Source organism: Strongylocentrotus purpuratus, unplaced genomic scaffold (assembly GCF_000002235.5).
Source record: "Strongylocentrotus purpuratus isolate Spur 01 unplaced genomic scaffold, Spur_5.0 spur5_scaffold_16, whole genome shotgun sequence".
In the NCBI taxonomy this organism is placed as follows: domain Eukaryota; kingdom Metazoa; phylum Echinodermata; class Echinoidea; order Camarodonta; family Strongylocentrotidae; genus Strongylocentrotus; species Strongylocentrotus purpuratus.
The window spans coordinates 24,248,111-24,275,583 of record NW_022145601.1 but is presented as its reverse complement, the minus strand read 5'-3'; the positions used below and the strand labels follow the sequence as shown (position 1 = coordinate 24,275,583).

Here is a 27,473-nt window from a genome sequence, read left to right as displayed (position 1 = left end):
AGTTTGATGAAAATGCATTTTCCGCGCTCTATATGACCGTTTTCAGTCTATATCGTTATAAAATAAAAAGCTCCACCATTATAGCCAATACGAAACATCTAACATGGAGCACCTTTCCTCCCATCGGTTGCCGAAGTACAATGAAAACAAGGAAGCGGATAAAATGGGAGAAAATGACAGATAAAATATAGGAAAATAACGAGAAGACGATACGATCGGTCCTCTCGCAACCTCTCCCTTATCAGAAGCCTTATAAATTAAAGAGAAGGTTGAGTTTTGGGAAGAGGTGAAAAATAATTTGTGAGTGTAATAATTCTTGTTATGCAAGTGTGGAAGATCATCAGATAAGACATGTTCCCTGAAAAGCATGGCTCTTCAAATGCCTTTATATTCTAAATATGTCAGTAACATCGTAAAACTCGGGGGTAGGTTTTTTACGCCACGTGTTCGTGTAGTCCCATATACATCTTTCTGTGTACAGTGTTTGTAACTTTACCAAGACTTGGCCAAATTTCTTATCATTTTGATGATTCTAGAACCTTGCAATACACACAAATTCTTTTTTGCTAGATGATCAACCTTTTCTGTTCGATTCCACACCGTTTCTTTCACAATGCAATCGCATGACCAGAACTCAACTTCATCTTTAACATATCAGTTTCCCAGTGAGACCGGTATACTACCTCACAGTGACAGCGTCCTCTTAATGGCTTGGCGCATGCTACACCCTCGTTCTTACCACCCCTCATTACCCCCCTTCCCAACCCATTCCCTCCCACACTCATGTATGTCATTCCCCTCATTCGTTCGGTAAAATCGCTTCCATTTCTATCAGATTTGATCCTTGAGGCGTCCAACCATGGCCGGGTGACATTGCCTATCTGTAAGACCATAAACCTTCACCAAGGTTCTTAAATTGCGAATGACACACAAGCTTTTAACTTTAATTGGTAAACGAGTATCTCATTAAACATCAATTTACTGTAATGAAGCATGATGTGTTATTTCCGTAAAACTTTACATTGATTTTGCTTTTGTAATGGAAAGCGTGATCTAATTTAGATGTGGACGTGTCGTATAAATACACACTGCTTCCATAATATTAGAAATCAATCTTCTTTGTTAACAAAATTCTCTTAAACGCTGTCTAATTTGCTTAAAATTTGCAATTCTACACTTGGTTTCCCAACATCACGAACACAGCTCGCGAATACTTGTGCGGGGGGGGGGGGGTGGGTGAACATCTGTAAACCTAATTACGAGCGAGCATATCACTTAGCAAGCCAGCCGAATTTTGTCTTCATAATTTTCTCTACTTTTTAATAAGCTTGATACCAGATTGTCACTTTGCTCATGGATTCTCGTATGATAGAAAAAATCCTTGACCATTTCTCTTGATATACATGACCGATCTTACAGCGTAAAATCAATTAGTGCAAAGCACTGAAGTGTGGTAACAATCTTATCGTTTGTCTTTCGTATCACGGACATGCTGTAACGTTGTTCACGAAAGTTGTATTATACATCAGTCAGCCACATGGCCCTAGCTTAGTGTTTTCTGATTATGCACTTAATGAGAAAATTGGACATGGAAATGAATAAATTAGGGGTGAGATATAGGGAAGGCTAGTTAAAGTAGGCTTACAACCTCACTTATTTTGTACATGTTAACAACAAAAGTTAAGTTGTGGTAAAAATGAAGAAAAAAGTGTGGGCTTTCCCATTCTGTGTATGCCAGTTTTGAGAATTGGAAGAATTGCCCTCTAAATTTTTCTTCAAATGCCCTCTTATTTGAAATATGACGAGAATGACCTGATAAGTTAGGACCCAAAATGTCATGGTACATGTTAGTACGTTTACCCATTTCCCTGTGCCGTGAATGTTAATGAGCAAATCTCTTTTCATTTTTATAATTTCGAAACCAGATTATAGGTCAATTGTTATGTTCTCTATATTCATCCTATCCAAACTGGTACAGAACAGTTTTAGTTTGATTCAATTTATTCAGGTTTATCTTTGTACAAAAAACATTTGTAAAATGCATTCATTAAAAAAACTGCAATTCCATACATGAATTCATGTGATTGGCATAAATATTATAATTATTTATATTGTATATAAATAATGACAAAATTGGATTGGGCACACATTTTTAACAAAATTGAAAAGAAAACCACAGCAAGGTTTTGTTCAGTCAAATGAAGTTTCTTGAACAGTGTTCACACATGACCAGAACTCAATCTTATCTTTGAAATGACTCAATGCAAGTTGTAAATCAAAATGTTATGACAGAGATCGAGTGCAATATAAATAACTCCACAAAATTTTATCCGCACAATATAAGATTAAAGCAATTTTTACGTCATATGCATACATGCACGCATTTCAACGATGAAGATAACAATTTAGTGCTTGACGAAAGAGGATGAATTTGATCAAAACTTGGAATAGATTATAGGCGTAAACCAGGCGTAAAATAATCTAAATGATTATTACGCATGGAAAGAGAGTCAAATTGAATTGTGAAGGACTATCCTGAATCAACTTAAGTGAAGCAAACTATTATGATAAACATCTAGGGCAATATTATAACTCCACAAAATATAATCTTATTTAAGCAAGTTTTACGTCATGTGTATACGTGCACGCATTTCATCGATTAAGAAAGCAATGTATAGTGCTAAACAAAACAAGACAAATTTTATTCAAACTAACAGATTATAAAGTAAATCAACGATATGGATTAAATGATTAGTACGCATGGAAAGAGAGTCAAATTGAATGGTGAAGGACTATCTTGAATCAACCACGTAGCTTTTTCCTCTTAAGTAAAGCAAAATGTTATGACAAAGATCTAGTGCAATATTATACCTCCATAAAATTAAATCTTACTTTATCAAGTTTTACGTCATGTGTATACGTGCATGCATTTCGCCAATGAACGAAACAATGTAGTGCTTAACTGAAGAAGAATTTTTTTATTCAAACAAACAGATTATAACGTAAATTAACGATATGGATTAAATGATTAGTACGCTTAAAAAACAGCCATTTGAATTGTGAAGGAATACCTTGAATCAACCACGTATAGCTTTCGCCTCTAAAGTTAAAATGTCAGAACTTCTTACGAAAATTTGTGATTCGATTGGAATGACATATTTTGAATGGAATTGCCAAGTTCTTTTTTTAAGATATTGTGTTGACCACCACGACTGGTTTTTAAAAGCCTCTCACGTGTGCAGGGGCGGCGAACCCGGGGGCGGGATGGGGGTGGGGGGCACGTCCCCTCAATTTCTTTAGGGGGATCGTTCCCCCCCCCCCCGGAAATTTTTAAAAAGTGCGAACAAAATGTATAGCAAAATACTGACTAAAGACTGCAACACACTTTTAGGCTCCGGTGGGCCGAAGAGTGCATTGTTTATACTAATAAAATGGCAAAAGTCTTCCTGCTCGGTTGCTACGCTCTCTCGCATAATATCCTTCAAGTTCAAAATGCTCCCTCGTCCCTCGCATTGCGTCTCCCCCGGTCATAGAAAAGAAATCGCCGCCCCTGCACATGTGCATCATGACTGTATTGATTTCACGTAACATTACGTACATGCATGCACTGACCGTGTGTGCATCAAACATAATCTTACGTGCATTGCATGTGGGACGGCAAAGTCTGTCTGGTTATGGGTAGTTTGCAAACACAAACTTTGTGTTTCTTGAAAGGTTAAAAACAAAATATTTACCCATCCTTCTGGGAATTCAAGATGGGTACTCGTTACTCCTCAAAGAGCCTTGCATCACGACAATCGAGTTTAAAGGACCTCAACAAAGAGCACATTATTTGGCGTATGCTGCATTAGTTGGCCCTATGTGGAAATGTTTTTTAAATATTTTGTTAAGTATTTTTGTAACAAGCCTTTAGTTTGTTTCACCAAGGAATTATTAGGCGAATTTAGTGTATTTCGTCAAAGATACAGAGTGATGGTCAGGGTTGCGTTTGAGTTTTATTTTGAGCCATTCTGTATTAAGTGAAACAAACGGTCATGCACGTGACCATCTAATTTTGCTTTATTGCTGTAAAATCATCAGATTTCATATTTCAAATTTTTTACATCACCAGTTCTCACATGCAAATTATTCCCTTTCTTTAATAACTAGAACAAATAATTACCACGCCATAATTTGTTTACAAAGACATGGTGAGGGTTAGGGTTAGAGTAATGGTAGGGTAGGAGTGAGGGTGAGGGTTAGGTAAGGGTTATGGTTAGGGTGAGGGTGAGGGTAAGGGTTAGTTTGAGTGTAAGGGTGAGGGTTAGGGTTACAGTGTGGGTTATGGTGAGGGCGAGAGTGAGGGTGAGGGTTAGAGCGTGGGTTATAGCGAGGGTGAGGGTTATAGTGAGGGTTAGGGTAAGGGTTAGGATGAGGGTGAGGGTTATGGTTACAGTATGGGTTATGGTGAGGGCGAGAGTGAGAATAAGGTTTAGAGCGTGGGTTATAGCGAGGGTGAGGGTTACAGTGTGGGTTATGGTGAGAGTGAGGGTGAGGGTTATGGTTAGGGTGACAGTGTGGGTTATGGTGAGGGTGAGAGTGAGGGTGAGGGTTAGAGCGTGGGTTATAGTGAGGGTGAGGGTTATAGTGAGGGTGAGGTTAGGGTGAGGGTGAGGGTAAGGGTTAGGATGAGGGTGAGGGTTAGGGTTACAGTGTGGGTTATGGTGAGAGTGAGGGTGAGGGTTATGGTTAGGGTGACAGTGTGGGTTATGGTGAGGGTGAGAGTGAGGGTTAGAGCGTGGGTTATAGTGAGGGTGAGGGTTATAGTGAGGGTGAGGTTAGGGTGAGGGTGAGGGTAAGGGTTAGGATGAGGTTGAGGGTTAGGGTTACAGTGTGGGTTATGGTGAGAGTGAGGGTGAGGGTTATGGTTAGGGTGACAGTGTGGGTTATGGTGAGGGTGAGGGTGAGGGTTAGGGTTAGGGTGAGGGTTAGGGTTACAGTGTGGGTTATGGTGAGAGTGAGGGTGAGGGTTAGGGTTAGGGTGACAGTGAGGGTTATGGTGAGGGTGAGAGTGAGGGTGAGGGTTAGAGCGTGGGTTATAGTGAGGGTGAGGGTTATAGTGAGGGTGAGGTTAGGGTGAGGGTAAAGGTTAGGATGAGGGTAAGGGTGAGGGTTAGGGCTACAGTGTGGGTTATGGTGAGGGCGAGAGTGAGAATGAGGTTTAGAGCGTGGGTTATAGCGAGGGTGAGGGTTACAGTGAGGGTGAGGGTTAGGGTTAGGGTGAGGTAAGGGTTAGGATGAGGGTAAGGGTGATGGTTAGGGTTACAGTGTGGGTAATGGTGAAAGTGGGGGTGGGTTAAAGTGAGGGTGAGAATTAGGGTGAGGGTAAGGGTTACAGTGAGGGTTATGATGAGGGTTAGAGAGAGGGTGAGGAATAGGGTTAGAGTGAAGGACTGCCAAGGGTTAGAGTGAGGGTAAGGGTAAGGGTGAGGATTAGACGTAGGGTGAGGTTTACAGTTATGGTGATAATAAGTGTAAGGGTTTGGGTTAGGGTGCGGGTTCGGGTTAGGTTAGGGGTTATGATTATGGTTAGGGTTAGGGTTGGGTACTGTGTTTGCAGTTTTATAAACAGTTAGATAAGTTACCGACTACGAAGCAGCTGTTTCCTGAGCTTCTGTTGTATAGTGGTCCAGGAAGATCATGAACATGGACTTGCATCACGACAATCGAGTTTAAAGGACCTCAACAAAGAGCACATTATTTGGCGTATGCTGCATTAGTTGGCCCTATGTGGAAATGTTTTTAAATATTTTGTTAAGTATTTTTGTAAAAAGCCTTTAGTTTGTTTCACCAAGGAATTATTAGGCAAATTTAGTGTATTTCGTCAAAGATACAGAGTGATGGTCAGGGTTGCGTTTGAGTTTTATTTTGAGCCATTCTGTATTAAGTGAAACAAACGGTCATACACGTGACCATCTAATTTTGCTTTATTGCTGTAAAATCATCAGATTTCATATTTCAAATTTTTTACATCACCAGTTCTCACATGCAAATTATTCCCTTTCTTTAATAACTAGAACAAATAATTACCACGCCATAATTTGTTTACAAAGACATGGTGAGGGTTAGGGTTAGAGTAACGGTAGGAGTGAGGGTGAGGGTTAGGTAAGGGTTATGGTTAGGGTGAGGGTAAGGTTTAGTATGAGTGTAAGGGTGAGGGTTAGGGTTACAAAGTGGGTTATGGTGAGGGCGAGAGTGAGGGTGAGGATTAGAGCGTGGGTTATAGCGAGGGTGAGGGTTATAGTGAGGGTTAGGGTAAGGGTTAGGATGAGAATAAGGGTTAGGGTTACAGTGTGGGTTATGGTGAGGGTGAGAGTGAGGGTGAGGGTTAGAGCGTGGGTTATAGCGAGGGTGAGGGTTATAGTGAGGGTGAGGTTAGGGTTAGGGTGAGGGTAAGGGTTAGGATGAGGGTGAGGGTTAGGGTTACAGTTTGGGTTATGGTGAGGGCGAGAGTTAGGGTGAGGTTTAGAGCGTGGGTTATAGCGAAGGTGAGGGTTACAGTGAGGGTGAGGGTTAGGGTTAGGGTAAGGTAAGGGTTAGGATGAGGGTAAGGGGGATGGTTAGGGTTACAGTGTGGGTTCTGGTGAACGTGGGGGGGGGGGGTCAGATCGTGGGTTATAGTGAGGGTGAGGGTTAAAGTGAGGGTGAGGATTAGGGTGAGGGTAAGGGTTACAGTGAGGGTTATGGTGAGGGTGAGAGAGAGGCTGAAGAATAGGGTTAGATTGAAGGACTGGTAAGGGTTATAGTGAGGGTGAGGGTAAGGGTTAGGATGAGCGTGAGGGTTATGGTTACAGTATGGGTTATGGTGAGGGCGAGAGTGAGAATGAGGTTTAGAGCGTGGGTTATAGCGAGGGTGAGAGTGAGGGTGAGGGTTAGAGCGTGGGTTATAGTGAGGGTGAGGGTTATAGTGAGGGTGAGGTTAGGGTGAGGGTAAAGGTTAGGATGAGGGTAAGGGTGAGGGTTAGGTTTACAGTGTGGGTTATGGTGAGGGTGAGAGTGAGGGTGAGGGTTAGAGCGTGGGTTATAGTGAGGGTGAGGGTTATAGTGAGGGTGAGGTTAGGGTGAGGTAAGGGTTAGGATGAGGGTAAGGGTGATGGTTAGGGTTATAGTGTGGGTAATGGTGAAAGTGGGGGAGGGTTAAAGTGAGGGTGAGGATTAGGGTGAGGGTAAGGGTTACAGTGAGGGTTATGATGAGGGTTAGAGAGAGGGTGAGGAATAGGGTTAGAGTGAAGGACTGCCAAGGGTTAGAGTGAGAGTAAGGGTAAGGGTGAGGATTAGACGTAGGGTGAGGTTTACAGTTATGGTGATAATAAGTGTAAGGGTTTGGGTTAGGGGGCGGGTTCGGGTTAGGTTAGGGGTTATGATTATGGTTAGGGTTAGGGTTGGGTACTGTGTTTGCAGTTTTATAAACAGTTAGATAAGTTACCGACTACGAAGCAGCTGTTTCCTGAGCTTCTGTTGTATAGTGGTCCAGGAAGATCATGAACATGGACTAACAAGATGAGACAGTAATATCCAATTCTGTGAGGCTTGATCTTATTTTCTTTCCGGGGCTTTACACTGAGCGCTGTGGGAAGGTTACTTTAGAATTTCCGATATTGTAAAGTCTCTCCTGCACGTGTTACTTCCATATGAATAATGTGCTTGTTGAATTGTTTACTTTACAGGGAGGTCTGTGTGTAACAAGCAAGCACCTTTTTTTTTTCCTCCAAAGTGTACAGATTCAGCTATATATTACCAGTGTATGATCATACGTTAGCAAAAAAAGGAGCATTATTGCAGTGGTGTATCGAGCGTAGGAAGAATGAGAAGTCGGTTACACATACACAAATAATGAAACGGCAAATTTCGGTTGGTCAAAAAACAAATCAAACATACCCCGCCCCCTTTCTGGATACCCCCACTGATATGTCCATGTTAGGATATCTATTTTCTTTTTTTATATTCTTCATATTGGATGAGGTACTCAATTAGCGTTGTTCATTTATTATTATTAGGAGCGACAGATTACAATTATTGGGGTAGATTAGGGAACGCCAAGGTATGGTTCATCATCAGAGGCCCATGGGGCTGGATGGCTCAGTGGTAGAGTGGTTCTCTCTTGGACCGTGAGATCCCGGGTTCGAAACCAAGGTAATGTGCTGGTGCCGTTTTGGTTAGGCATCAATCCTCATCACCCAGTCCTTCTGATAGGACTGAAAGCTATGGACCCCACTTGTTGTTATACAGGTACAACCATACACCTGTGCGATTTCGCTCTGATTTTGTGAGGGGGGTTCTCCTTAAAATTATCAGTTTAAAAACCGTTTCATCTTATGAACAATGAATGTTAAAACATCACGACGCTGAGTTAATTGGAAGCACGACTCTTTTTAAAGCTTATCTGCCATAGTTTACAGGATTAGACCGCCCTACAAGGTCACAGGACGGGTGGTTATCTCATCAACTCAGCTCTCAGTTAACATGAGAAAAAGAGGATCATGGGGACCAATGGTCACCGATTAGGCATTGTTTGTTATATAGAGGGCGCAAGTAGCTACAAGTAGTGCAGTGCCCCTTTTAAAGCTTATCTGCCATAGTTTACAGGAGGGATTAGACCGCCGTACAAGGTCACAGGACAGATGGTTATCTCATCAACTCAGCTCTCAGGTAACATAAGAAAAAGAGGATCATGGGGGACCAATGGTCACCGATTATGCATTGTTTGTTATATAGAGGGCGCAAGTAGCTACAAGTAGTGCAGTGCCCCTTTAAAGTTATGTTCTTTACAAAAATTTGGATATCCGAATTCGACGAGGAAGGTAATTAGTGCAGCTCATGAAAACTATCCACCGTCATAGCCATGCTCCAAACGTTTTCTGCAGTGCAAATGGCAGTAGGGCAATTAAAAAAGAATTGTAAACGATTTCGAGTGCTCTGCTTTGACGTGTATCCACTTGTAAATCATTGCCATTGAAAAAAAAACCTCGAACTGTGTCCTCATTTACGATCGTGAGTCAGTTATTAATTTGCGTGATCTACATGTTCCCTATAATATAATTGAAAACAACCAGTAGTATGTCATTATGTTTATGATTGATAATAATAATAATACCAAAAGTGGGGTCTTGTACAGCGCTTATATCTGTCATACTTGACACTCGTGGCGCTTCGCAATTAATAACCCCGGCTTTAGCATGGCAACCATTACGACGCTTTAGCATTTCAAGGAGTTAATTCCTGCCAGGTACCCTTTTAATATCATTATTATTATTGTCATCATTTTTTTGTTAATGTCATTGCTTTTAGCATACGAGCATAGGAGCATATTAATAATCTCTATTAATATACACTTGTTATGGAGAGAAAAATCATCGAGTATTTCGTATTATTCCACTATCGTTATCATAAGAAACATCAACATTATTATATTAGAATAAAAGAAAGACTCTTCAAGTCGAGTATTGCAAATACAGCAGAATCAAGGTTATTAATGGCTTTTGTAAAGAAAAGCAAAACATCGGAGCTTTCTAACCAAGATTTGTGTGACAAAAAGCAGGTCAGCTGGCCTAAAGCTTATTACAATCAACGAAATCTTGTAAATGCTACTTTCAACTTCCCGATGGGACAGGTAATTTGAGACTCGGGGTAACATAAGGCTCAAATTGAAGAATACGACCAAAATTGTTGTTTGTAATATTCTATTTAGTGATGGGAGATGTGATTGCGTTTCCATTCCTCTCCAAGATGACCCTTAGAGCTATCTGTTTATGGCCTGAGTGTCCCAAATAGCACTAATTTTAATGTAAGCTAATCGTCGCTGTGGGGTTTATGTGTATCCATTTATTCCCGCGAGATATCTGTGAGTGGACATCACTTTGATAAAGCGTGGCACTTTCCCACTCTTTTTCTGAATTAATGGAACCTACGGATAGGAGCATTAGTGGAATAGAGATGAGGGTAAACCATAGGCATAGACAGAGGGCACGTGGGGGGGGGGGGGTGGGCAATGCCACCCCCGTAAATCTGCTGAAAACGGTCATCTATGGATCTAACAGGTCAAGACATTAAAGCCCCTCTTAAGTGTTGGGAGCCCTTAATTCGCCAAAAATTTGATGCAACTTTTCACTTAAATTGTATCAGAATGTGAAAGAGGATTTATGTTATTTAAGACACATTTCTGCAAGAATTTTCAAAATAATTGTGTTTGAAATCGAATATTGATGAAAGAATGCAAAATCTAGGTTTTCTCCGTCCAACAGAAAACCCAATTCATGTATTCTTTTATCAATATATTTTGTCTTCAAACCCCCTTTTTTGTGGGGGGGGGGGGGATTTTTGCAGAAGTGTGTCTTAAATGACATCCTCTTTCACATTATGCCTTTAATGTGTCGTAAGTGCTCCCAACACTTTAGAGGGGCTTTAACCCTGCCCCTACACCTTTCCCCGTTTGTGCGCGTGTGGTGTGTGTGTAACTGTGTGACCGTGTAGTAGTTTGTTTTTCATCCCCCACCCCTACCACCATCTGTGCCCCCTCCGCCTTTTCAACAACTCTGGATACGTGACTGGGGTAAGTGGATGAGCACTATACGGTGATAAACCTCAGTGGACAGTGTCACTACAAGTAATTTCAAATTGACTGATAAACTTGAAGCAGCAATATCCCCTTTACCGCAGAATTGGGAGAAGACATCTTGACAGGTCCTTGACTTGATAAATATCCTTTTCACATTCGCAAAATTTTCCTTAGCCCACTTCGTTTTCACACTCGATTTTACCAAATAAAGCTATAGCCCCACCGATAGTACAGGATAATTGGTCATCTGGAAAAAGCAGGGTAAACACTGCAATTGCGGTGCTATCTCTTGAAGTGCGGTCCTAAGAGCTTAAGTGACAACAGAAGTTAAAAGAGTTTAGGGCTAGGGAAAAGCGGTGCTAACCCGAGAAGGCAGACACGCCGCGCGCCGTGTCCAAACAGAGATACACCGCGGTTAGCAATTGCCGCTATCGAAAACACCGTGGACTTCCTAGCTCGGGTTAGGTAAATATTACGGGGCTGAGAAACCGAGGGTTAAAAAGAGAAAAAGAGTAGGAGGGACAAGTGGGCGTATCATTTGTTAGGCCAAATTAAAAAAAAAAACATGTTTAGCGTCCTGTTTTTTCGAAAAATAGGAAGGAGGAGACCCTTTTTTCTTTTTTTTCCTTTCAAAATGGCCGCTCAAAATGGCCGCTCGGTACATTTTCCCTGACAGGCTATTTTTCAAGATGGCCGCCGACATTTTTTTTTTTTTTTTTTTTAAATCAGAAATAGATCCATTTTAGCAGTGTTTTTCATGTGTTTTTTCTAAAAAAAAAATTTGAAAAAAAAAAAAAAAAAAATAGGAGGCGGCCCCCAAAAAGGAAAAAATGTATTAATCAAGTGATCAAAGGGGTTGAATAAATCATTAATGTATACAGAAAACTTCACTCCACCAATATTCCCTTGGTATCTATTTAGAACCCGATAACTTCCCGAATAACACTCATGAGCTCCGGTAGAAGACGTCAACTTACATCAGGTATAATGGAAGAAGACCACCTGCAATTGATGCCAGTGATTATATATTACGGGGAAACGGGAGACAAATCGGAAATGGAGGGGGAGAAAGTAATTTGAGAGAGCAGGAATGCCTTACGTAACGTGGAATTTGAAAGCGAATGGTAATAGATTTGATATTGCTATTTAATTGCTATTTAACTACATCGCTGTGCGTGGGGTGTGAGGGAGGGTTTTAGGGATGAAGGTGTGGGAGGGCAGTGCGTGTTTGTGTGTGTGCGAGCGTGTGCATGTGTGTGTGTCATAATGTACAACGGTGGAGAGTTATACTGTTTTTATTTTGAGAAATGATTTTGCTTCTGGGACACATTTTCGCAGTAGAAATACAATTATGCATTCTTACTATATTACACTTCATAATTTAAGCATAATGATAAAAAAAAAAGCGCTTGCTAAGCATTAGTTTGGGTAAGAAAGCAGAATGCAATCATTTCAACACATCTTCCGGATATCTGCCAATGGATTCATCCGAATTTATAAAATAACTTATTCCGTAATAATTATAACGATTCCCGTTCTTCAAGAATCACCTGAATATTAGCACGCGACGAATTGTTTGGTTTTTAACATTCTTTAATTTTGAACTTTGATAAACAGCGATAGTAGAGCGATATACTATTAATGTAGCAATAAAATGATATCAGTGTAATAATAACAAAAATAATATATCTTTCCTCTTGGAGACCATGACAATGAATAGAAAGTTCGTTGTTAATTAATGTCCCATACGTGGTGGAGTATGATGAATTACGAACATAATTTGGAGAACAGCAAAGTTGAAGGATTGTATGTTTTATTGGATTGCGTTTATGGTACTTCTTAGATTTATGTTTTAACATTTTAAATGGGTTTTTCTTTTTCTTTTGATTTTGTTGGTAACGCCGATCAAGATGACTCCTCTTTCAACACAAGGTATTTCAGGATAGATTTGACCATATCTGAACACTGAATGATTTATACTTTTGTACCATAAATAAATCATGCCTCCGCGATCAATAATTCGCCCATTTAGAAAAAGAAAAGGGGAAACGTCCCACTTCTTTATGAAAGAGCAGATACCTAAACAAATAAATGGAAATATACCGTTATAGATTATTTCTTCAAGGAGAGAGGGAGAGAGAGTCCAGGACCCACCTCTCTCTCTCTCTCTCTCTCTCTCTCTCTTACATCCAACCACTCCCTCATTCTCCCTAAAACAGAGTTTGATTCTCCAAGTTTTCCCAGTTTTTCTCGATGGGTGTATTTCTGGAATCCCACTTATGACGGACGGAGGAAAGTTAAAGCACAATGCCTAGTTACATGTACCACACTACCTGCAATATATTATTCACTGGATAGCAATTACTCTATCACCCATTGTTTGATCTGAATACTGTCTCTCCGGTACCCATGTCAATATGAGACAATATACACCCGGCGGATTGAAAATCTGATTAAGGTTAGATAAATAATTAATATCCTCTAGATTTATATGAGATCAATCTTTCTATTCATCTATCCAAGGATATATACATAAAATTATTCCATGTCATCATACTACTATTACTTCTACTACTACTTCTACTACTACTTCTACTACTACAGTTGTAGTAGAAGTAGTAGTAACTACTAATAATAACAGTAATAATTATAACATTAATGATGATGATGATAATGAATATGATAATGATAATAATAATATAGCGCCCTTTCCAGAGGATACAAGGTGATGTCTCTTAGTCCTATGAAAAAAATTATCTGGTCTATTCAGTATACAAAAAAAAAATATGAATGAAGAAGAAATTGGAAAAAAATTCCGTATTACACCGGCTACCTGCTATACTATGAACTAGTAAATGGCATAATAGTTTTTGTCACAGGTACCAATGAGTATCAAGAAGTGAAAGGAATGTTAAACATATTTCAGGTGTTTGGTATAACAAATTACAGAGATCAATCATCCAGATCTACAAAGTGGATACTAATTTGAAAAACCAAAAAACTTATACAGGAACAAACGCGAAAGTCCCTCAACTTTTGATCTCTCTCTCTCTCTCTCTCTCTCTCTCTCTTTCTCTCTCTCTCTCTCTCTCTCTTTATCTCTCTTCTCGTCTCTTCTCTCTCGCTGTCTTTGGAGAGAATTGTAAAAAGCAAAGTCCCTTTGACCTATTGCGCCATTCTCCAGCACCTTGTTTTGCTTTCAATTTGTCGTCATGGAAAAAGAAAAGTGAATGATAGGGAGTATGACATCAACCTCTATTGTGCATAACAACTGTATAATGCCTTAAAGGTAAAGACCAGTTATGGTCATGCGATTGCATTGTGAAAGAAACGTTGTGGAATCGATCAGAAAAGGTTGATCATCTAGCATCTAGCATCTGCAAGGTTCTGGAATCATCAAAATGATAAGAAAATTGGCCCATTCTTCGTAAAGTTACAAGCACTATACACAGAAAGATGTATATGGGACTACCCTATATCTCTCACAGACTATGAGAGAAACAAATTTACCAAATATATGAATTAGTAGGTTGTTTCCCGGCAAATTTGTTATCATCATGTATCAGTCAAAACATATTCTTTCACATGATTGGTTAATGAGAGCTTCCATTTCATTTTTTGAAATTTGGGCGTTTTCAATACTGGTCTTTACCTTTAAGCAGGGCTCCCACTTAGCCGAGTTGGAACCTCGAGTTGTGGCGAGCTGGCGCGATCTTATGGCAAGCCGTTTTATTATTAATTGATATCAAGAAATAATTTTATGTTGTAAAGCAATGGTAATTCTTGATATCAAGAATTCGATTTCGTGATATCAAGAATTAAATTCTTGATATCAAGAAATATGTTTTAATGATAAAACTGCTTGCCATAAGATCGCGCCAGCTCGCAACAACTCGAGGCTCTAACTCGGCTAAGTGGGAGCCCTGCTTTATGTTCGGATTACCTGAAGTAAGTATCTGCATAATCATATTATGTCTCTATTCCTGTGGAATAAGATGCTGACGTGACTCCATTTAAATTTCGAATGCTTAATGGCCTTAATGACTTACTCTTTCGACAATAATCTACTCATTCTTCAATGTCGTATTAATTCGGATCAAGACGGAAAGGGATTTATTTTGTCCTTTCTAAGAGTAGTACCTAACCCAATTCAAATCATTCACCATTATTTCTCTCAGGTAAAAGAAAGTACCTGGTTGGTTTCTTTTTGCTATCTTCATGTCTTTCTTTTTGCTTTCTTCTACTTATTCTTTCTTTCTTTATTCGTTTTTACTTTCCTCCTTTGTATTTTCATTCCTCTATAATGCCAACGAAGCTGAAATGAATGAGCTTAATTGACTGATGTTTCACCAAAATTAGGTTAACATTTTAATACTTTTTTTCTTTTTTTTACTAAGGATTATATTTGTTGGTCTCCTTGACTTTGGAGTAAAATAAATGGAGGATAAGGGGCTTAAATACGTTTGAAAAGCATATTCGTGTTAAGTGGTATGTGCGTCAGAAGTTCTGCTGAAGTTTTCTTTCTTTCTTGCTTCATTTCTTAATTTTGTACCTTTTTGCTTGCTTTCCTATGTCCTTCTTTTTTGGCGAGGATAATTATGATGCGGGTTCTTTATGTCTTTTCAAAATTCTCCTATTTAATCATGACAATTCATAGTTCATTTTAGCGTAAGCGTATTTTATCAAACGAAGTCCTATACCATAGATTTGGGCTCGAAGAAATACGAAACAAAATTCTAAGAAAACAAACAAAAACAAAAAGAAAATAGAAAACGCAATAACGACTGAAGAGGTAAGAAGCATGCATCTAACAAATTATATTTTCGATGCGATGTACCATAAAACCGGGTCGCTTTATTGAACAAATTTTTACGACAATCACTTGCGAGAGTTAACGATGAAGCTCTTCTATTTATTTTGCTTTTTAAATCTGAATGCAATTTACCATGACTTTGGATCAAAATTGAATGAGTTAACCCAAGAAAAAAACGGCTGTTATTACAACAGACTTAAAATTAATGCTCAAGGGAACGAAATTGTTTAGAATATACCATGTTGATCGCATACCACATTCGTCTTTTGATCCGAATAGAAAATAAATCAGACTTCAATTTTTTCCAAAGGGCCTTACAAAGTACAGTTTCGGAATGTTCACTTTGAAAGAGGTATCTATTCATCCGAACTATAGCAACAGCGTGATCACTATTATGTCACTAATGTGCACTCTTTTAAAATCATAACTTTATTGATCAGGTGTGCACGGCAAAGAAGGTACAATAGCCCAGGACAAATCGAATTACTGGTAGATGCTGAGCATAAAAGCTACGTCTTATTAACAAAAAGAATAGTACAAAGGAAATATTGTTATGAAAGTATATTGAATTAAATAAACGAAATGTTTTTGATCAGAATGCCGATATTGTATTTTTATTAGCAGAGTGAAGAAAATACGTTTTAGTGGCGTATCCATACTTCGATAACCAGTGGGCGTAACCCATCCAAGACTCACTGTAAGTTAAATTAAAGATAAACTTGAGTTCTGGTAATGCGATTGCATTGTGAAAGAAAAGGTGTGGAATGGATCAGAAAAGTTGATCATATAGCATGTAAGTAATGGTGTGTAATGCAAGGTTCTGGAGTCATCAAAATCATCATAAATTTGGCAGAGTCTTGGTAAAGTAACAATCACTTACACAGAAAGATGTATATGGGACAACATGCATGGTGTCGGGGCTAGTACTACCTTGATTTCCTTATCTTTCTATGCTCATTACTCAGCCAGTATACATTTTCTTCCAAATTTGTTTGGCACGTGACATTTATTTGTAATCTTGAACATTCAGTGTAGGTTTCGTTAGATTCTGTGAGAATTCATTTTCTTTTTTTTACCAGAACTCAAGTTTATCTTTAAGTACATGTAGTATCCCTTATTTTTCTCCGTCAGTCTTCAAGGCGCATACAACGGTAGAACCCTATGCTGGATACGCAGTCGACATTGTTTAGGGAATGTTACATTGTGTTTAGACCTTAAACATGTTAGAACGAAAACATTCTCTATTTTAGCAAATACTATCATTGATAAACTGTATTATTTTGAGCACAATGTTATATATCATGATAGTTTTATTGCATGCATTGGATGTTGGTGGTAAGGACATTTATGTAAACTATTCCCTTTAAAAAAAAGTTACCATATGTTACACTTAGAGTGATGTAATGGGAGCTACGAATGCGAAGTGTGAAGTGTTAGCATCTGCTTGTAATAGTATATCGGGTTATCTCTCTCTCTCTCTCTCTTTCTCTCACACATTTGTGAGATATCTGACAAAAATGACAAATGACGTATACCTTGTTTCCTTTGACGAATTTAGGTCAAGGAGAGACTTTGAAGTGTCTTTTTTTTATTTTTTTTTATATCATTCCAATGAAAAAAAGAAAGAAAGGGAGATCTTTAAATGACCGGAGATTTCTCTAAAATTATGGACTACGTCATCATTTCCAGGGAATTCCTGTGAATCGAAAGAAATCTTAAACACGCCTGAAATATTATGTCATCCATGTGATGCATTTAAATGACAGAAAAGAATCAGGAAATCTCGAAAATAATGGAGAAAGAAATGTACTTTCTTTATGGTAGTCTTCCCGTAGTCAGGAAGGCGTTATATCGATTTAGAACATTTTAAAATATCGTGTATAGCGATAAAATGTCTTTAAAAGATGTAACTCTTTCTACTCGTTGTATAATGCCCCGCCCCCCTCTCTCTCTCGCACTCTCTCTCTCCCTCTTTCTATCGCCCTCTAATTTGTTTGAACTTAATTCAACATTGTATGAAAAGTAAGGTGTATCGATGTATTATCTCGATTTTATAGCAAAATGATTTTGAATTAGGATTTATAGCAAGAATGGCGCTAGTCTGGCATTGTAGCTTCACCTTTTTCTGCGGAAAAAAAGGTAAAAATTACATTTCCTATGATATTTGTATTGCCAACTACGATTAGTGCCTTCGGAAAGGGGGCATTAAAATCTCGATAATTCTTTTCAATCCATCAACCTTTCGAGATGTTAGGATCAGGGGACAAATTATTTTCTATAATTGATGCATTTTCCGAACTTTTATGAAGTAATCTAGGATTTATTTCAACCTACACAGCATATTAGATAAGCTCTTTGAAGATTTAATATCTTATTATTTTTTCAGAAAATCTGTAAGGGATAAATCTATTTATAGTAAATAGATGGGGAATTTTAAGAAATAATCTCCATGATCTTATCGCTCAGTCCTTTTATCAGTATTGAATATCCAGTTGAACACGTTTTGATTCCTATTATTTCACCCACCAGAGATTGAGTCAGAATCTTTAACAAAAATAAATATGAAATTGATTTCCTCGCCCTAGCTTATAGATTTTACACATTTATGTAATGTGCTGAGGATTAAAAGCGTTTCAATTCAGTTTTGATGATATTAAAGGTAAATACCAGTATTGGAAATGCCCCAATTTCAAAAAATGAAATGCAAGCTCTTATTACTAATCATGTGAAAGAATATGTTTTGACTAAGTCATGATGCTAACAATTTTGCCGGGAAACCGCCTACTAATTGATATATTTGGTAAATTAGTTTATATATTGGTATGTGAGAGATAAACGCACGTGTCGCGCACTTGTGCGTAGTCCCATATAAATATTTCTGTGTACAGTGCTTGTAACTTTACGAAGACTGGGCCAAATTTCTTATCATTTTGATGATTCCAGAACCTTGCAGTACACACCAATAGTTATATGCTAGATGATCAACCTTTTCTGATCGATTCCACAACGTTTCTTTCACAATGCAATCGCATGACCATAACTGGCCTTTATCTTTAAGGTTATGATAAAGTCAACTTGGTCATTCTGCTCTTTGGAGTGGCATGTTTTTCCCTTCAAACTGGTTTTAGGAGCTGATGTACACTGTTAGAACGGTGTTTAAAATATCACTGTTTAAAAGAATGTTATTTAAAAAAGTAAACAACGTTGTTCAAAATCGAAAAATCAGTGCTCGATTGACTTTAACAACTATGTATTAAAAGACAAAAATATTTAATTAAACAGAGTTGTTTAAAAAGTCCCGGGGGCGTCGTTGATATTTTCTCAATTTCTTAGAAAAAAATTAAACAAGTTGTTTAAAATTTTAAACAACACCGAGTTAACCGGTGAATCGCTCAACGTTGTTTAAAAATTAAACAAATTAAGGTTGTTTACATTTTGAACACTTAGTTGTTTAAAAATTAGGAAACCTTTTTAACAACAGTTGTTTAGTAATAAAATTGCACAACTCGGTTGTTTAAAGCAAGTTGTTTAAATTTTAAACAATAATGTTTAAATTACTAAGCAACTGTTGTTTATTCAGTATTACTACACAACTGGGTTGTTTAAAAGGAGTTGCTTAAATTTTAAACAGAACTGTTTAATGGTTATTATCTGGTTGTTTGAATTTGTGAAATGACCTACTGGAACCACTCCTGCAATAATCACAACGATGTATACACTGTAACATGCAGAGCTTGTTGCCAATTTACTTCAACATTTGTTCATCATATTCATGGCAGTGACAGACAACATTATTATTTGTCTCTATAACTTCACCTAAACCCCATCGGCGAAGCCGAGAAGAACCAATTAGTCGTCGCCTTGCCCTTGTTCCGCCATTTTCGTATGCACTTGCACTGCACGCTAGCACTGCATGCTTGCATGCATGTATTATGTACGTACTTTGTGCATATCGCATGTGTGTGCGCAAATTGCAATCGCGTATTGAGAAAATATCAACGACGCCCCGGGACTTTTTAAACAACTCTGTTTAATTAAATATTTTTGTCTTTTAATACATAGTTGTTTAAGTTAATCGAGCACTGATTTTTCGATTTTGAACAACGTTGTTTACTTTTTTAAACAACATTCTTTTAAACAGTGATATTTTAAACATCGTTCTAACAGTGTAGGCAATTTTTTATGATTAGTTGGTAATCTTTGAAATATATTGAGATTGATATACAGTCATAATTGATAAAGCGGCCCGATGGACATTAAAAATTCTTACCATTTATGGATTTTTGAAATAAATTTTAAGTACTATACAACTAGAGTTGGGGTGTCGACCATGCACTTGTTGCTCACTGCCCCCGTGATTAACCCTAAAAGGCCGTGCTATTTGAGGTCTTAATACGGCCGGGGGGGGGGGGGGGGGGGGAGGCATTATGGCTCCCCTAAGATCTCGGCCTAGGAAGGTATTGTGAAAATTAGCATGGTGATAGATTGAAGTATATTGAATAAGATGGTAATTTTTATTTCATATTTATTTATTTATGACATGCGTTGATATTTTGTCACCTAACACCCGGACCATAGGTCCGCTCATAACAAATTTGGTTTCAAAATGTGCGGGAGACATGAGGAAAAATATACATGAAATTTCAGCGCCAAAGGTTCAGGGATTTAGATACAGCGGCAAAAATTCGGTGGGGTGGGGGGGGGGGGGGGCATTATGGCCTCCGGCCTTAAAGGATGATGTCATTCCCCCCCCCTCAGAGTTCATGATTTGTGGCACCCCCCCCCCCCTCCACAAGCTGCCAACTGACGAATACCTATTAAACTACGTGGTTTAATGAGATCGAGCGGTCATACGAAGTGTTCGATCTAATGGCCATAGTAATTGAAAATCACCGCTCAAATATCACTTAAATCAACAAGCAGGCGAGCACTGAATTAGTTATTCAATTACTGTTTCTTTGGTTCATGGTCATCGTATACTTTTTGTTTATTAACCATTTGTTGTATACGTAGAAATGATACCTTCAACGGAAAAAAGGGAATATTCTTATTTAATGACCTGCTTTTTCTTCCACAAAGCGAGGGCCGTCTGCTCAGTAAAGCACCATAGGTCACAAAATTGGTACCAAAAAAAGACATAAGGGAACAAACTCATGAAACTGAATTTCAGCGCCAAAGGTTCAGGGGTTTAGATGCAGCGGCAAAAACTCGACGGGGGGAGGGGGCATTATGGGCCCTGGCCTTAATAGGGTTAAGGGATGATGTCATTTTTTCCCTCAGTGTTCAATATTTGTGGCACCCCCCCCCCCCTCTCTCTCTCTCCCCAAGCTGCCAACTGACGAATACCTATTAAACTACGTGGTTTAATGAGATCGAGCGGTCATACGATGTGTTCGATCTAATGGCCATAGTAATTGAAAATCACCGCTCAAATATCACTTAAATCAACAAGCAGGCGAGCACTGAATTAGTTATTCAATTACTGTTTCTTTGGTTCATGGCCATCGTATACTTTTTTGTTTACTAACCATTTGTTGTATACGTAGAAATGATACCTTCAACGGAAAATAGGGATATTCTTTAATGTGTGAATGGCCCGCTTTTTCTTCCACAAAGAAACGGCCGTCTGCTCAGTAAAGCACCACTCTTGGTTTTCTCATAGTTTCTCTCCCCCACCCTCTCTCTCTCTCTTTCTCTCTTACTCAGTCAAACACACACGTACAAACACACGTATACACACCCTCTTCCTCTCTTTCTCTCTCTCTTTTCATCACTCTCTCTCTCTCCCTTTCTCTGACACTCACTCACTCAAACATACACACCCACACACCCACACTCTCTCTTTCTTCAACTCACTCACTCAGATACACTCTCTCTCCCTTTCTCACACAGATACTTTCTCTCTCCCGCACAAACACACACACACACACACACACGCTCTCCCTCTTAATCTCCCTCTCTCCCTCCTTCCGCCCCTCCCTCTTGTGAGAGCATGTTTCTTACAACCGGGATCTAGCTCAAAACAGTTGAATAGACTCTCAGAAGAGTTCTGCCATCGTTATTTTTTAGTATAGATGCTACTTTAAATTCGAACGATTTCCTTTATAAAAGAATCGATCCCTATCCACATCTAACCAGGTCCTTTATCTCTTTTTATCCCAATCAAGTTTTGCGTTCATTACGACTGGTCAAAGTCTAGCGATCGTGCAAGCATTATCTCTCTCTCTCTCACTCACTCACATACACTCTCTATCTTTCTCTCCCACTCACACGCACACACAAACACACGCACGCAGACACACGCACGCTCTCTGTCTTAATCTCCCCTTTCACTCCCTCCCTCAATTCCACGTTGTACAATATACAACCCCACCCCCCCCCCCCCCTATTCAGAATATTTTGTTGCTCCCATGCATATCAAATGGCCTTCCCTAGTGCGTCCCAGAAAAAACGAAACCGAGAATTATCGACGTTTTTATCATAACTTAGTCACATTTATAATTAGTAAATGACACATATTTGGAAGGCTTAGATCCTCCTCTTTGATTTGATGCAACTCACCTGATGCATATTTCACGCATGATTGATTTAAATGAATTTGGAGAGAGGTAACCAAAAATTCATTTTACGGACGATATCTGATTTTCAAAGGGAAAAATCACATTTCTAGACAGTTGAGTTTCTGCCATTTCATATGACACCTCAATCACGAAAAATGAGCCAGGAATAACAAAGTTCTGTATGTTTAAAGTAGTGATTGCATTTCCATAATTTTATCAAACGAATTTGTTTTCACTGGCTGCCTGCCGTAGCAAGAAACAGAATTGTCAAAAGACTTAACTCCGTTTCGTTGACAATCAGCCATGCATGAAGTCTTTCGTCTACGGCCGATTGTCAACGAAACGGAGTTAAGTCTTTTCTTAATTCCGTGTGTTGCTAGGCAGGCAGCCAGTGAAAATGAATTCGTTTGATAAACTTATGGATATGCAAGCACTACTTTAAACATACAGAACTTTGTTATTCCTAGCTCATGTTTCGTGATTGAGGTGTCATATGAAAGGGCAGAAACTCAACTTTCTGGAAAAGTGATTTTCTCTTTGGAATTCAGATACCGTCCGCCAAATGACTTTTTGGTTTCCTCTCTTCAAATTCATCTTAATCACTCATGCGTGAAAGTATATGCATTATATGAGTTCCATCAGATGAAAGAGGAGGATCTCAGCTTTCCAAATATGTGTAATTTATCAATTATAATTGTGATTAAGTAATGATCAAACATCGATAATTCTCGGTTTCGTTTTTTCTGGGACGCACTGTATAGTTGTAATTCACAACAAAATCGTAACGTCTCTTAGCAACTGTCGAGGGCCATTATCCTTTATACCCCTCATTATTGATTTAGAATGCATAATAACGCCCTTTTTAATGATTAATTTATGTTCAACTTCTTTTTCAAAAACACACCCAATAATAGTGATGAGAGTGAATTCGCGAAAAACAGATGGAAGTCTGGGATATTGAGTCATGTTGACGTAAAAGCGGTCTATACAGTAGTTGCCCATATAATTCAAATAATGTTTTTTATCTCTTTTCATGATCGTGACAACCGTATACTTAGATTAAGTTTATATTTTCTCATATTCTGCACATTCTGTACTTCATGTGGAGCACTCCAGCTAATCGCCGTTTTACGGGCACGCAAATGCACAATCCAAACACAAATTCCTTCGCATCCTAAACGGGTACCAATTTAGAACCTGGGTGGAGAGAAGCAATGCAAATAAAATACCTTGCTCAATGACATAAGAGCCGTGCAGGAGCTCGAACCAACACCATTTGCATTTCTAGTCAAGTGAATTAAACCACTCGACTGCGACGCCTCTACGTAATAGCACGTTATCCGAACATAATCTATTAAGGTCAGAGCCATCTATACACAGAGTTTGGCCAACTCGATTCGAGTTGGACACAATATGGGCAACTATACTGAATATGCGCCATGTTGTGACCCAGTGAAACCAATTTGGCCAAGCTATATATATAGTTGGCTCTGATTTAGGTAATATGAAACTGCCCTCAACTTGGTTTTTTTCTCAAGTCCTTGCGATTTTGTCAGAAGTACAAATTAACAATAATCATATTTTCACAATTTTCATATTTTTTCTCTCTATCTTGATTACTGTAGCGGATATTTTAACCTCTCTGGTGGTAATTTTCCACGTGACCGAATTCTACCATTCAACATGGCCGATACTGTGGGGGACCAACATCCAGTGCCAGATCCATCGCTACCTACGGTTCGTCAGCTTCAATAGCACCGTCTTTTCCATGATGGCTATAGCTATTGACAGGTACGTCAACAACAACAAAAACAGACAAACAAAACCACATCACCTCTCCCCACTCCCCATCCACCTCGAAATGATTTTTCCGATAGCTACTGCATTATAATGATGAATGATAATATAGATATATCGACTGCTATGAGAGGCCTGGCTGTTGTATAGGCTCAAGGAGACGTTGCCGGCGCGCCCAGGGGACATGGGAGGATGCAACGTCCCCGAGAGCCGACAGCCAGGCCTCGAATATGAAAGCAGTCGATATGGAATTGACACAAAAAGTCTACCAAGAATTCTTACATTATCCTTTTCTTGAGTAAAGATTGGTTAAAACATCACGGATGTCTGAGAAAATGTCTGTTTATCTTTGCCGGAAAAGTGACTGAAATTGTTGATCATTTGGGAATCGCAGACAAAAAGCACAGTTTGGTATCCGCGCTCGCTCAAACTAACTTTTAACACGTAAACCAATGGGGATCGCAGCAAAATTTTACTATTTTCTCGGTTCCTGGAATCTTGCGGGAACCTCATTTGCATTGTTCGTTTCTTTACGGGAATGGCTAAAATCACGATTCCAATTTCGACCAATCAGATGGCTAGATTTCTAAAGAGAGGTATATAATGACAATTATAATATTCCAGCACTATAATAATGCAGCCTACATTCCTCGATTATAACTGTGTATAATGTTTATGCTTCTTGTTCTCCTTTTAAGGTTTTTCGCAGTTCGTATCCCAGTTCTCTACAAGGGCAAGTTTACAGTCAGTCGAACCAAGTTCGTTCTCCTCTTCGTCTGGTTGACATCGTTCACCGCTGCTCTACCTGTCGCATTCATGTTTGAGGTCAGTCACGTATTCGACGAAGTTCTTAAGATATTGTCGATAAAGATACAAAATTAAAGAATTTTTCATTAAATTAATGAAAAATATTTTAATTTTGTATCTAAAACCATCGTCGGCGATATAGAGTTGTGCGTACTGTCTCTCTCCGTCTCCAATATTGTGTACAAGATGGAGCTTCTTGGAAAGAAGCTCATGAATACTTATGGTGAATGATTCCAAATCTAGTAGAGTCAAAGAAATTCTCAATGAACTATACAATCGTCAAATAGATCTGTGAAAATTAATGTTGATGACGAACCATGAACGACATTAAGAAGTAAAGGCCTATTTAAAAACATAGTAGGATACATATGGTGAATGATTCCAAATCTAGTAGAGTCAAAGAAATTCTCAATGAATTATACAATCGTCAAATAGATCTGTGAAAATTAATGTTGATGACGAACCATGAACGACATTAAGAAGTAAAGGCCTATTTAAAAACATAGTAGGATACATTCTTATGAATCATCTCATAAACTGGCTATCTTAGATTCGGCTAGAGGCTATCCAATAAAAACAAAATATAAAAAACATGGGAAATATATACTAAATAGTTCTGCTGAATTCATTTCGTGATCCACCAGGAGATGGCGCTATGGCCTTCTCTTACACATCGATGACTGACTTTAAACCTTCCTCTACTGTTATTTTGATTATACACTGATACATGCAAGACTTTTTTTTCCCCCTTTTTTTTCCCTTTATGTTCATTGATTAATGTAACTTATGATATGTCTTGTATCAAAGAACTTGTTTTATATTGCTTATCTTGATAATTTCTTGTTATGTGAATTTCTTGCTATGTGAAATTATGAGGAAGGAAATAAAATATCATTTAAAACAAAAAAATCTACACTTTAAACCTTCCTCTACGGTTATTTTGATTATACACTGTTACATGCAAGAATTTTTTCCCCCTTTTTTTTCCATGTTCATTGATTGATGTAACTCATGAAATGTCTTGTATCAAAGATCTTGTTTTATATTGCTTAATTTGATAATTTCTTGTTATGTGAAATTATGAGGAAGGAAATAAAATATCATTTAAAACAAAAAAAAATGACTGATCTCTGGTACAGTTCATTTGGTGTATTCTTAAGCGTCTCTTAAAAGCGTGAAACTACTAATACTACTATTAGTAGTGCCAAACGTTTTCTGTCAATACTTTGACTGTCTTTTAGTGATTATTTGTTATAAATTTGTTGTTCTCATTATTCATGTTTCAGAGTATTTACAGCGGAGAAGGACAGGCGATCTCTTACCCGGGCAAGTTGCCCTGGGCTTGCAAGGCCATCGTCCCCTTCGGACCGTGGTGGAAAGACTTCAAACCCGTGTATCTCAACATCCTTCTCTTCTACATACCCGTCATCATCACCGCCATCATCTACGTCCGCATCGTCGTCCACGTCAAACGAAGTAACCAGTACTTGCGAAGTGAGCTCCTGAACGGCGGCCCCGTGCCGAAGCGGTACCGCAACTCGCACTGGAAGATATGCAAGAGTCTTCTCTATGTCTTCGTAGGTTTCATCATCTGTTTCGCACCCTTTGCCACCTATCATATCGTTCAGCAGTACTTCTCGACAGCTCTGCACCCCGAACTCAAGAACCTCTCCCTTCTCTTGCCTTACGTTAACTCATGCTTCAATCCAGTCATCTACTCCTTCACGAACGATACATTTTGGAAAGCCGCCAAGCAGATTGTTTGCATGTCGACGTCGTCGTCGAGAGACAGTCCGAGAGCGTCGTTGCCCTCTACCGACATGGACGGCGGTCACCCACCGAGTTTCGCTGCTATATCAGGCAATCAAAAGAGGAAGCGTGTGGATGGTGAGCGAGCAATGGGAATAGCGTTCTCGTATGAAAGGAACATGGTGGAGATGGAACCTAGCCCGGACCTTGCCCGTCATCATGTCGATACTGGTGGTGACGTCGACATCGGCATCAATGGGACGATGTCGGATAATACGATGTCGGATAATGCGATGTCGGATAAAACGATGTCGGATATTACGATGTCAGATACTACGAGATCGTCGGAGTATTGCATGACGACGATTATTCCAAATGGAAAGGCATGATGTACCCGCCCCTCTTCATAAAAAACATTTGTGGATTCCACAATAACACTCGCAGACAACGACAAAGTTTAATTAACAATCTTTTAAAAGAGTTTTGAGCAGTTTCAGTATCTCTCATATTATTAAATACATTGACAGAGGAAGGGCCCTTGGAACTCTATTTAATCTGGTTTGAGATATTAATGGGGGGATTTGACATTGGTGGGGAGGGAGGGGGGGGGGGAGAGGGGAAAATTATATTTTGAAATAAGTTTAGGAGGTGTAATATTTTTTTCATCTTCAGGGAACAATACCTGAAAATAGTTTATACATTTATGATACATGAAAATGAAAACGTTCTGTCTCCCAAACTTATCAAAATATTTTGTCCATGATGACTCAAAAACTATTTGATGGAGTTGGGCTCTGCTTCCTTTTATGTATTCGATTGCATTTGTCCGAAAAGGTTCCTGAAGTTTTCAAAAACGTTGGCCTTTCTTTGCCCCCTAAAAATGATCTGGTCTTATTCATCTTGGTATGTTTTATTGCGCGTTAAATTAGCAACTTCTTTTGGACGTGCATGTGATGTTTTTAAGCAACCCACATCTCCGCTGAAAATGACAATTATTTTTCTTCTCTCAATTAACACGCTTACAAATAGTGGAAAGCTTCAAGAAAAATACATGTGGCTACAGAAATGCATACCTCTTAGTTACGATTATTTTGCATACGCACTCAGCTGGAGAAGAAAAAAATCAAACACATAATGCACCTTTAAAAATAGT

The 27,473-nt window shown here is 38.8% G+C and overlaps 1 protein-coding gene across 1 annotated transcript; it reads left to right on the top strand.

Moving 5' to 3' along the window:
• Window positions 1–23,580: 23,580 nt before the first annotated feature.
• Window positions 23,581–26,734, top strand: LOC100888316 (somatostatin receptor type 4). Its single transcript, XM_003729058.3, has 3 exons — window positions 23,581–23,758; window positions 24,463–24,589; window positions 25,858–26,734. Exons 1-3 carry the CDS (start codon window positions 23,736–23,738, stop codon window positions 26,707–26,709), a joined length of 1,002 nt encoding a protein of 333 aa, XP_003729106.2. The 5' UTR covers window positions 23,581–23,735; the 3' UTR covers window positions 26,710–26,734.
• The last annotated feature ends 739 nt before the right edge of the window (window positions 26,735–27,473 follow it).

What these genes read in the sequence shown, in the direction of transcription:
- LOC100888316 (XM_003729058.3), top strand. Translation starts at nt 23,736, where the DNA reads ATGATGGCTATAGCTATTGACAG. An exon ending in ATGGCTATAGCTATTGACAG is followed by an intron (nt 23,759 to 24,462) that starts GTACGTCAACAA and finishes TCTCCTTTTAAG; the next exon opens with GTTTTTCGCAGTTCGTATCC. An exon ending in CTGTCGCATTCATGTTTGAG is followed by an intron (nt 24,590 to 25,857) that starts GTCAGTCACGTA and finishes TTCATGTTTCAG; the next exon opens with AGTATTTACAGCGGAGAAGG.